The sequence below is a fragment of the Paramormyrops kingsleyae genome, chromosome 13 (assembly GCF_048594095.1).
Source record: "Paramormyrops kingsleyae isolate MSU_618 chromosome 13, PKINGS_0.4, whole genome shotgun sequence".
Taxonomy (NCBI): Eukaryota; Metazoa; Chordata; class Actinopteri; order Osteoglossiformes; family Mormyridae; genus Paramormyrops; species Paramormyrops kingsleyae.
The window spans coordinates 38,696-51,212 of NC_132809.1; the positions used below are offsets into that span (position 1 = coordinate 38,696).

The window sequence follows — 12,517 nt, forward strand, 5'->3', positions numbered from 1 at the left end:
TGCGTGCCGTAAGTAGGCGCTGTGTGTGTGTGTGTGTGTGTGTGCACTGTAACAGTGCCCTGAGTGTGTGTGAGCTCTAACCGGGGACTCTGTGTCTGTGCTGTAACTGGGCACTGTGTGTGTGTGTGGGTTTGCATAGGTCGCATTTGATAAAATTGTCCCCAAAGTGCAGTAAAACACACACATACACAGACATACACAATAAATTTACCTTGTGAATTATAATAACCGTGGGGAAATTATTGTTCTATTTTCTTGCTGCCATCTCCTGGCCGAATGTAAGTATTGCAATTACCAGGCATTACTTAAAGCTTCTGCAACCTGAGAAATGCTTCCACAGGTGGCTGGGGCTTGAGTGTGGACCAATACGGGGGTGAGGTTCAGCTAGGGTAGCATAATGCAGGTAGGTAACTATCACAGAAGTGTAACAGGACCGTTGCAAAACCATAACACACCGGTTAGAGGTCAGTCTTCCTCCTCTGTTGTGGCAGTCATTGTATTTGTATTTCTGTGAGGCATTTCTATGGATCAGCTGAGAAACAATAGACTTTGAGGTGTATCACAGGGACTGACTAATAGCAGTGCCCCAAAGCCCTAGGTTGTTTTTACGGTTGACAAGATTGAAAACGTTCCTGTTCTCTATCCATGAATGTAATGACTTCCTGCATGGTGACACAGGAGAAGAAGACTGAAAGGGAAGCTAGGAGAAGGAGGGTGTGTGCGGTGTCGCTCTGTTAAGATCTACGAGGTCTTTGCTCCAGGAGGCCTGGACATTGCAGGCAGGCAGCTATTTACCTTTAATCAGCTGTGCCAATTATGCAGAATCAATGACTTCTTGTGGTGTCCTTTGTTCCCCTTGATATGGCCTTCAGGATGCTGCAGGCAAGGTTCTGGACCACTGGACTATCATGTCCCGGGAGGAGGAGATCTGTCCATCTAGGAGAAAGAAGGCCAGGCCATCGCAGTGCCCTCATCAAAGACTGACTCTGACATCAGGACTTTCATCGAGAGCAACAACTGCTCTCGTAGCCCCAGCCTGCTGACGCACCTCGAGAACAGCAGTCTCTCCACTATACACCACTTTCAGAACATCCCCAACAGCCTGGCCTTCCTGCTTCCTTTCCAGTACATCAACCCAGTGTCTGCCCCCATGCTGGGTCTGCCCCAAAATGGGCTCATGCTGGAGCAGCCAGGTCACAGGCCACGGGAGTCCAGTCTGCCAAACCTGAGTGACCCCAACGAGAGCAATGAGTCGGAGGTGTCTCTCTCACCGTTCCGCTATGGGCAAAGCCCAGGCCTGGGGGGCACCGGTGTCACCGTGGCGATCGAGCCTAAGCCTGAGCCTGCTAGCGTAACAACCATCTCCCCGACCCCCACCTCCCAGCAGCCTCAACAGCAGCAAGCACCAATGCAGCAGCAGCAGCTGGCTGGACTGAGTGAGCAACATGCATTTGTTAAGAGTGAGCAAGCCAAGAGCATCGTTACCTCGTCCTTCTCCTCCAAGATGCATCGCATGCGGCGCATGGGTTCTATCTCACGCAAGGGCCGAGTGTGCTGCAACGCATGCGGCAAGACCTTCTATGACAAGGGCACCCAGAGGATCCACTACAATGCTGTGCACCTGAAGATCAAGCACCGCTGCACTATCGAGGGCTGCAACATGGTGTTCAGCTCCCTGCGCAGCCTCAACCGGCACAGCGCCAACCCTAACCCCCGACTACACATGCCCATGCTGAGGAACAACCGTGACAAGGACCTCATCCGCTCCAGCGTTGGCTCTGGCACATCTGTCATCTCCAGCACCAAAAGCAGTTTGACTCTGACCAGCCTGGGACGGCCACCTCTTGGCTTCACTACCCCACCGCTCGAGCCCATGCTGCAGTCTCCCCTGCAAAGTTCTCTGATCTTCCCATCCTTGAAATCAGTCCAGCCAGTACAACCGATACCCCCATTCTATTGTGCGCTGTTGTCCCCTGGGGATCTTGTCAGTTCATCGGTCTCCCTGCCCACCAGCTCCATACTCCCTCCGGCCTCTAACAACATGTCTCTCATGGAGCAGCAGGCCTCGGCCTCTGGCTCCCGCAATCCTCTAGTGGCCGAGGCAGGGCTTGTCAGCCACAAGCTGCCTGGTACTGGCATCCAGGAACATTTTGTTGACCCCACACCCAAGAAGAAGCCCCGCAAATCCAGCATGCCAGTGAAAATTGAGAAGGAGGTCATCAGCGTGGCTGATGTGTTCGACGACAAAGAGGAGGAGGAGGAGGATGAGGAAGGGGTCAGGGTCCTGAATGGAATGACTAGCACCCAGGGATGCCACCATCCACATTCCCACCTTTACAACAACAGCAACCACAGTGGGGGCAGCAGCCAAGCATCTCCCAGCCGGGATGAGGTGAGCCCTGGGCTGGCACTGAGGAGCATTCTCCAGCTGGAGCAGGATGAAGCTCGGACTACCAGCAAGAGGTGGAGGGGGCCAGCGAAGGGGAGGGTGGCTCAAACAGGGCAGACTGGGTGAGGGGTGGTGCCAGGGAGGGGTTCCCAGAGCTGCCGGGCCAGGGGGTCGACCCGAGTGCTGTCCTGTGCATGCTGTGCCACAAACCATACAGCTGCAAGGGCACTCGCTTCAAGACGGTACATCTGCACCAGATGCAGCGCCGCAAGGTTCCGGGCTGCAGCCTCACATTCTCCTCGACGCGGAGCTGCAACCAGCAGAGCAGAACCCCAGCCTGCGCCAGCATGTGGCCAAATGACTGCCCCCCACCCCCAGGCCTCCTACTTTCACACTGTACTTGTGGAAGTCTCTAGACACGCTTGGATGGGTAGCTCTGCTGCTGCTGCATCCCTGTGGCCCCAACACGTCCTGTCACTTCCATGGAAACCCTCGTCCATCTCCAAAGAAACTGTTCGGACACTTCTTTTGTGACTGTTGCTCGCAGAAATGGTAGTAATAAGAAGAGAGCCTTCTCGGTGTATTATTAGTGTAATAATAGCTTTTAAATGACCTATTAACAGAGCATGACAGCCTCATCTGTAAATAACATCCCAGAGGGTTCTTTATGTAAAAAATGTACTGAGGGTGTCAGTGCCCATGCTGGTTTCATTTCATGGCACCTCCAGCTCTCAGACTGAAGGAAAATGTAGCCTCTAGCTCATTTGATTTCTTTATTTTCACTTTGATGCACACTTCAGACTTAAAAAAAAAGCTCAAATTCTTTTATAAATGTACCAATGCAGAGAAGGCCTGCATGCTTTTGGCTTCTGAACATAGGATTTGTTCTTTGTGTTGCCACATTTGTATGTTGACCCAGTCTTGCACTTTTCAAGTCTACAAGGGGATGTGTAATATTTTGTGTGTCTTGAGGTCACCTGCCTCTAAGGTGTTTTAAGAAAATGCTGATGACATGATTTTCTGCTTTCCATTTGAAACAACCATTGAGTCTTAGCGCAATAGCAGATAAGCAGAGTAATATTAATCTCTGCTTTTAGCTCTCATAAGAGCAGCCCAAGTGCTGTTCAAGGTATTGTTCAGAGAAAGATCTCTGAGGTGTTCCCAGGGAGTGATCTCTGAGGTATCATCCAGAGTGTGATATCCAAGCTTAGTTGTTACTTCATTAATGTTCCTTCCAGAAGTTGACAAGATTTCTGTATCTCTATATTATTTACATTTTAATGCTTCATTTAAGGTGATCCAGGTGCTTTCTGAAGACTGCATAAATCAAGCATGTATTTGAACTTAACTGTGACGAAAAACAAATGAAGTGTTTTCATATTTCAGGCTGGGGACACAAGCGTAAGACACGAGTTTTAAGTTTGCTCTCCAGAAAATCTGGCCACAAGTCACTTTGGGTCCTCACTTAGTGTTCTGATGTGCTGTACCGTCACTAGTGGTGCATAAGTATAGGTAGCCACTGGAGACAAACTTCACCAGATCATTCAGCATTTGGATATACACTCACCTAAAGGATTATTAGGAACACCTGTTCAATTTCTCATTAATGCAATTATCTAATCAACCAATCACATGGCAGTTGCTTCAATGCATTTAGGGGTGTGGTCCTGGTCAAGACAATCTCCTGCGGTCTGTTTCACAAAGCAGGATTACTTGCTTAGCCGGATAACTTGCCAGATTTAAGGTAGTCTGAGCTAAATAGACCTTATTTTCATCAACTTACATTTAGCCCAGGCTACCTTACCTTAGTATTTCACAATCTGCTCAGTTACTGGGATTTTCACGCACAACCATTTCTAGGGTTTACAAAGAATGGTGTGCAAAGGGAAAAACATCCAGTATGCGGCAGTCCTGTGGGCGAAAATGCCTTGTTGATGCTAGAGGTCAGAGGAGAATGGGCCGACTGATTCAAGCTGATAGAAGAGCAACTTTGGCTGAAATAACCACTCGTTACAACCGAGGTATGCAGCAAAGCATTTGTGAAGCCACAACACGCACAACCTTGAGGCGGATGGGCTACAACAGCAGAAGACCCCACCGGGTACCACTCATCTCCACTACAAATAGGAAAAAGAGGCTACAATTTGCACGAGCTCACCAAAATTGGACAGTTGAAGACTGGAAAAATGTTGCCTGGTCTGATGAGTCTCAATTTCTGTTGAGACATTCAAATGGTAGAGTCAGAATTTGGCGTAAACAGAATGAGAATCCATCATGCCTTGTTACCACTGTGCAGGCTGGTGGTGGTGGTGTAATGGTGTGGGGGATGTTTTCTTGGCACACTTTAGGCCCCTTAGTGCCAATTGGGCATCGTTTAAATGCCACGGCCTACCTGAGCATTGTTTCTGACCATGTCCATCCCTTTATGACCACCATGTACCCATCCTCTGATGGCTACTTCCAGCAGGATAACGCACCATGTCACAAAGCTCGAATCATTTCAAATTGGTTTCTTGAACATGACAATGAGTTCACTGTACTAAAATGGCCCCCACAGTCACCAGATCTCAACCCAATATAGCATCTTTGGGATGTGGTGCACAGCAAATTCAAAAGTGTTGAAATCATGGTGTTAGAGCTTTTAGAGTTAAAGTGTTCAGGTTTCAGAGTTAAATGTGGCTGCACTAACGTCACATAGTGTTACTACACTGTTAAACACGGCGTTCTATTCCGGTGATCCCGGTTTCTGACACACTACGTCGTCAGTCTCTACATCCGGGAATTTTTCCCGCTTACTCGGCTTTTCAGTTTGAAGGCGCCAAGTTCATATGTCGTGAAGCGAAGCGTAGCGAAATTGGTGAGTATTACTTACTTAAATAGTTCATCTTTTGGTATTTAGCTTGCCATTTCGTCATATACAGTATGTTTATTATACTCATATAGGCTATCAAAATACATATGGTTGACGGGTTTTTGCTTTTTTTTTTTTTTTTACCAACTAATATATTAGAAAACGTAGCCGAGTAAGCGGTTAGCCTGTTCGTCTCTGGCACATGAGGCAATGTTAATAGACTCGAATATTTTAGTAGACTATGCGATTTTACAGTGTTTCAGTTGTTTTTTTTTTCCAAACTACGGTTAGATTCCCGTTATCTATACTGTTGTGCGATATCTGTTTAGCCTCTGCAATTTGCCTTATACAGTAAGTTTTTTTCTTGATTGGCGGGTTTTCTCCGCAGCGTTCACTTGCATAGCTTAAAACGTTTAAAAGTAAGGGAATTTACTATTTAAATTACGAAGGTTTTACCTTTTTACTGGTGCATACAGTTACTTTTAACATTAAGGTAGATATTACGTTTAAGATTAAGGTACATATTTTAGCTTGGCTTTAATGACATGGGCCATTTTTGGCCACGCTTGAATTGCTCCTAGCGCCTGATTCACAATATGGCTAAAGGTCCTGTCCACGCGGGCGTTTGAGTCTAGGATAAATGAAATCACTCTGAGCGACCTATGCATTTTATTTGCGTTTTGTAGTGGTGCCTGGCTGACGTTCTTTTCCCTCTGTTCAAGGCCAACCTGCAGCCCATATCGTAGTTTCCAGATTGTAGTTTTGTGTGTTGACCAGTAATCATGCATTCAACCATGTTTAAAGCGTCAAAAAGCAGCTGTCGCTATTCTGCGTTTTCTTTTGCCAAAACACTAGCAATCATTATATCATAGGGCATATTCGGTCCGTCAGATGCTATGTACAGTAAACGCAATATGGCACATCTGACCGAAGGCAGGTCATGAGAGTGTATACATTCACTTGAAACAGGAGCTACGAAGTTAATATTTTGTGTTGTATACTGTGATTCTTTTTTCTAGGGAGCAGTGTCCACGGCAGTTGTTTTGCCTTTACAGCTTATAATGATTGTAAAAGTGCAATACCAGACGATCAGAAAATACATCAAAATCCCCAAAGCTTCCTTTGAGGACTTTATCACAGAAGGTATTTTTTTTTGCAAAGTAATTTTGAAATGTAAATGTGAAGTAAATAATACTTAAATATGTAATCATTTTCTTTTTTAGTCAAAGTAAAATTCACTATACCATCTAACAAAGTGGTAAAAGTTACTGATGACACTGGGACAGAAGTTGATGAAGATGTATTTGCTGATCTTCTGACGTCAAAGGACATATGCTTTGTCATCTTGGATGACAGTGATGGTAACCAATTTATCTTTGTGTTGCACAGGCTTGTAAAATTAGTTGTGTATTTATTTAAATAGTTGTGTGAACAGAGGTCACATATGCTCTACTGTATTAGGCAATTCAGCTAAACGTGCGTTTATGTATTCAGGTATTTCCACTAGCAATTCCTCAACCACCTTGACAGACACAACGTCCTTGTCCTCCTCAAGCAGAGAGAGTGACAGTGAAAGTTGTAACCCACAGAAACGGGTAAGAAGAGAGGAGGAGGTGTTGCAGTGTTCAGCAGCCAAAGACGTAAGATCATGTTTTGCACCTATCAGATTGATGCACTTTGTCTGTACTAGAGCCATCACAATACTTAAGGAAATACTTTACCATTTTGATACCAATGATAAATGTAGGAGAATTTTTTAGAATAAAACAATTAAAAATGTCATTATCACTATTTTTCAAGTTATCTGACATAGTGCATAGCAATATGTTCTTTTTGCAGAGCTTTAGAGTACATTTGTACAGTACATTAAGTACATTTACCATAAATTGAGAGAAATTATAAACCGTGAGTAAACTGTTGGTTAGAAAGTTTTTCATTTTAAAAAGTTAAAACAGATCGTCTGACCCAAGTATTTTGATTAAATGTAATGCATGCTTTTTTTGTTTATTTTTAGTTTTACAACAAAAATGGCATACTCTTTGTTAAACATCAAGATATGACAAACTTGTTCTTGGCTTTGCATTTTAGACACACTGTCAGGACAGCATGGATAGCTTAAAACAGGCAAAGCCAGTACTGATGATGATATGGTATTGGTACTGTTGCAAATCTAATGTGATAGTAATTTTGTTAATATCTAAGGCACCATAACCTAGTTTTTGGTCTATAACTCGTCTTTTACTTATGTTTAGATGGTGTACAAGATTCTCCTCTCAAAACCTGGAGGGATAGCAGTGCTTACAGAATATGAGGAGACAGGAACAATTTGTGACAGCTCAAGAAGGCAAATGGTGAACATCCTTGCTGCACAAATGACAGAATCAGAAGGGTACGTGCTTATGTATTATCATGTATTATCTGTGCTTATGTATTATCATGCATGGTCTAATATGTAAGTGGAGTATATAATTTAGATATTTTTTTCTTAGGAGGATTCCACAGCGAATTACAAAGGAAAAATATGCTCTTGGAATAATCACTTTGTTTCCAGCACTTAAAGATCCTTTTTCAAAAAAAGGATATGTAAGTTAAAGTTTGTTGCTTTATCCATGTTTTATTTCTGCTCAACAGCTGTATTAAAATCTTAGAGTTAATATTTCTATAGGGTTTAGCTACTTTTTGGCAATTTTGATATTCAGGCAGACTTTTCTCTGTCAGGAGCATTTCTATGACAGTCAAAGTGGATCTGGCTTCTTGGCGTGGCGCATAAAAACCATTCAGCGAAAGACAAAGCTTCCTGTGAAGTCATCTCAACCACCAGTTGAAACAACTGGAGGCGCCACTCTTGATAGGAACATCCACCACCTTCAGTCGTCAGAAGAGTCCTTCCAGGAGGCAATAGCATTAATGAACCACATCAGTGACAGAGAGACTATATTGCTGAAAATGCGCGAGACGTTTGAATATAGGCAGCGGCTTGTCCATAATCCTGAGACATCTGGTACAGTACTCTCAGTGTTCCCTCGGCTGTTAGATACACAGGGATTGGTAAGTTAAATGTTAAAGCTAAATTGTTGGTATGTCTTGTGTAATGTAGCCTTGAATGTTGATGTTTAGTGAATTTGTTTGTACAATCAAATTTACTTGATTTGTATCTCAGATACTTCAAGACTTCAGTCTTCTCTTTGGTGATGAAATAGCAGTCAGACTCCTGGAGAAATGGCATACTTCATTCAAGGCAAAGGTGATTAAAGAAGCAGAGACCCTTACATGCACCCCCCTCATACAACGGCTACTGAGATCAGCCAAGGACCAGCAAGGAGAGCAAACAGTCGATTATTCTGCAGGTACTTGAAGTAGCTGAATTAATTTTAAACATTGAAGTTCATTATGAGCTTGCAAGCTAAGAATTGTCTGTTTTTTATCCTATTTCTTAGAGTGGGATAGTGACATGGCATCACTCCTTCTCTTGTTGCACATCTCCCCCATCTTGTTGCACCACCCCCATCTCATGGGAGGAAGAAAATGCAGAGGATCAGTGCATGCCAAGCTGTGGACCATGTGGTGATGTTTCACAAAGTATGTGGCATATCTTCCCTAAGCTTTCATATATGGCTTTTATTGGTGGAAACATCACTAATTTACAGTGCCTGTCTTTTTAGACAAGTCTAGATCAACAGATTGATTAGTTTCTTACTTTTACCTACAGTCCTGCAGAAGTTTGGATGAACACCTGAGGATGGAAGGACCTCGTCAGCCATATCTGCTTGCTTCAGGAACCAACAAACGGGCAATTAGCAACTTCTACATCGTTGTGGACAAGAAGCTTGTACCTTGTGAGGGAAGGACCACATTGGCGGCCTTTGATGAACTTTTCAAGGTTCATTTTGTTTTTGGTGTAAAATATGATGAGTCGCTCAGCAGTTTGTACACTTTCCTCCAGACAACTGTGTACAATATTGATGTCGGTGTTACAAAAGAGAGCCCAAAAGTTAAAGAATTGAGAGCAAAATTTATGAACAATGTATAAATGTTACATTTGCCATTCATTGCATGATATGCCTGGCACTTTGGTTCGACATCTTAAGCTGTTGCATGGTCTGTATCCTGGGAAGAAGTTTAATTTGGTATGTGCTCAGGATGGTTGTTTTTTACAGTTCAAAAGTTTTGCTGGTTTCAGGAAGCACTTGAAAGTTGTTCATAAACCAGGCACTGTCTGTGCCACATTAGGTGATAGGGATTCTGTTGATGCCACCTTAGACAATAATAACAGCCCCCAGCAGTCTGATAGCTTGGCTTTAAATGCAGGAAACGAGGTGCTCCAGCTTAAAACATATCAACAGCCAGCTAAGGAAATGTGTGCTTCCGTATTTGCCAAACTACAGGGTAGTGGGGTTGCCAACAGTGTAATTTTGTCTGTAGTGGAAAGCATGGAAGAATTAGTTAATGATGTTCACACATCTATTAAAAACCAGGTATTGCAGGTGGTCCCCTCTGAAAGTCCCAGCAGAAAGGCTGTAGAAGATGTTTTTGGAAATCTTTATAATCCTTTCTGTGACCTAAATACAGATTCTAAGTGGAGGAAATACTTTGGTGAGAAGTGGGGCGTTGTGGAACCCATTGAAATTAATTTAGGTGTGAGATATGATTCAAGAAAAGACAGAGTTTCTGGAATGTATGAACAGGTACCAGTCAATGACACTTTCATTTATATACCACTAATGAAGACTTTAGAGTTCATTTTTAAGAATGAGGATGTTTGCAATCACATTGTGTCATCCAGTGAGAGAGATTGCTACCATGATTTTTGTGATGGAAACTACTACAAAAAGCACCCACTATATTCTCGATATAAGAATGCGCTGCAAATTCAACTTTATTATGATGATTTTGAAATGGGAAATCCTTTGGGATCTAAACTAGGGATTCATAAACTTGGATGTTTATATTTTACACTCAGAAACCTCCCACCAAACCTGAATTCTTCTTTGATGAATATTCATCTCATTTCCTTGTTTCACTCACAAGATGTGAAAAAGTATACGATCGACGCAATATTAAGCCCCTTTATTAAAGATATAAAAATGTTGGAAAGCGATGGAATGAAAGTGTCATTCTCTGAGCAACCTATTTATGGCACTATTTCACAGATTACAGGAGACAATTTGGGGTTAAATGGTATTCTTGGCTATGTGGAATCATTCAGTGCTAGCTATTACTGCAGAAGGTGTCTTACAGACAAAGTCACTGCTCAGACAGTGTTTAGTTCGGATGATCCACGTGTTATTTTGCGGACCCAAGAAACAAATGAACAGCATTATAGCATCCTTAATCAGAATGCTGGAGAAGGTTCATGCTATGGAATCAAACGAAGCAGCATTCTCAATAGTTTGACTTATTTCAATGTGGCAGATAATTTCGTTTTTTAACATTATGCATGATATCTTGGAGGGGGTGGGACAATATCAAATCAAACTGCTTTTTGAGTATTTGGGCCAAAACTTCATTTCAATGGAAAACATTCTTTTACGTGTTTATGCATTCAACTATGGCTATTTGGACAAAAAAAACAGACCAACTAAGATAACTCTTCATGGCAATAGTGTGGGACTCAGTGCCAGTCAAACAATGTGCCTTATTAAGAACATTCCACTCATATTTGGTGATGTTGTCCCAGAAGGAAACAGACACTGGCATTTGTTGTTACTCCTGTCAAACATAATTAATATTGTGTTTTCTCCTGCAATTACAGATGGAATGACTGTCTATTTAAAGCATCTTATAGCAGAGCACCATTCTTTATTCACAAAGCTATACCCTCAAAATAATCTCATTCCAAAACACCACTTCATGATTCATTACCCAGAATGTATTCGCCAGATTGGTCCTTTGGTTCACGCATGGACTATGAGATATGAAGCCAAGCATAAATTTTTTAAATCCAGTGTAAAAAACTTCAAGAATCTGACAAAGTCCCTTGCACGAAAACACCAAGTAGCCATTGCTTATCACTGGGAATCATTGGCTATCAAAGGCATTGAATCTGGACCGGTTAAAACACAAACGCTGAATGAGACAGAAAACGGTCCATTGATTTCAGAGTATTTTCAGTTGGATATGTCCACTGAAATAAGTCAAACAAATTGGGTCAAATGTGTTGGCACTGAGTTTCGCACTGGTCTTATTGTTTGCACTGATGTAGTAGATGAGATGCCAGTGTTCTGTAAAGTTGTTCATATACTTTTGAGAAGTGATGTATATTTTGTTGTGTCAAAGATGGAAGCAACATTTACTGAGCACCTTCATGCATATTGTATAACTGAACAAGACCTGCAGCTCTCTATAGTCAAACAGGTAGAATTGAGGCATTTTTAACCTTTTGACTTTCAAATGGCATATGGCAGTGACAACTTTTTTTATATCGTCACTGACTGTTGTATTTTTTAAGTCCAGGTATACATGCAGATGTGGATGATATGGATTTGTTGCACTGATAATTTTGTGAAAGTCTGAATAAAGGGCTTTTGTTACAATTTATTGTGTTTATTAAGTCATTAGTTCAATGTATCTGTGTTTATAGCACTAACTATATATATATATATATATATATATATATATATATATATATATATTATACATATATGATCTTAACTTCAGTTAACTAGTAACACTAAGGAGGACTAAAGCAGCACCTTAAGCAGTGTAAAAATGTTATACTTTATGGGTGTTATATAGGACAGCACTTTGGAAAGTGTTAAATCAACACTTTTGTGGTGGTTCCCATATGTACACTTGGAAAGTGTTAGATTTAACTCTAATAGTGTTAATTCTGATAATGGAAATTTGCTGTGTGGAACGGGAGCTTTGTGCCCTGGATGTGCATCCCACAAATCTCCATCAACTGCAAGATGCTATCCTATCAATATGGGCCAACATTTCTAAAGAATGCTTTCAGCACCTTGTTGAATCAATGCCACGTAGAATTAAGGCAGTTCTGAAGGCGAAAGGGGGTCAAACACCGTATTAGTATGGTGTTCCTAATAATCCTTTAGGTGAGTGTATGTTGTATCTGTATGAATTTTGGTGTCGGACTGCAGCAGTAACTTGATGCCAGTCATTATCATGGCCACCTGCTTGCTGCGTATGAAGGTGTAGGTGCCGCATGAGGCTGCTGCAGTGGCGTCCCCGCTGTTATGAGTGCAGCTGTGCAAAGTGGAAATGAAGCCCAGCCCCCCCCACATATAATACTCCTGTCTTATGAAATAAAACGATTCTTA

At 42.4% G+C, this 12,517-nt stretch overlaps 1 protein-coding gene and 1 pseudogene across 2 annotated transcripts; both read left to right on the top strand.

The window, feature by feature from the left end:
- The first annotated feature begins 860 nt into the window (after window positions 1-860).
- LOC111852091 (zinc finger protein basonuclin-2 pseudogene) lies at window positions 861-2,515 on the top strand (annotated as a pseudogene).
- A 2,519-nt stretch (window positions 2,516-5,034) lies between these two features.
- LOC111839474 (uncharacterized) lies at window positions 5,035-11,773 on the top strand. Of its 2 annotated transcripts, XM_072698051.1 has the most exons (10): window positions 5,035-5,246; window positions 6,260-6,383; window positions 6,464-6,601; window positions 6,735-6,880; window positions 7,493-7,629; window positions 7,730-7,823; window positions 7,959-8,288; window positions 8,401-8,587; window positions 8,678-8,819; window positions 8,950-11,773. In XM_072698051.1, exons 2-9 carry the CDS (start codon window positions 6,302-6,304, stop codon window positions 8,806-8,808), a joined length of 1,245 nt encoding a protein of 414 aa, XP_072554152.1. In that variant the 5' UTR covers window positions 5,035-5,246; window positions 6,260-6,301; the 3' UTR covers window positions 8,809-8,819; window positions 8,950-11,773. The 2 variants fall into 2 exon arrangements, with proteins under 2 accessions (XP_072554152.1, XP_072554153.1); XM_072698052.1 differs by lacking the exon at window positions 6,464-6,601.
- The last annotated feature ends 744 nt before the right edge of the window (window positions 11,774-12,517 follow it).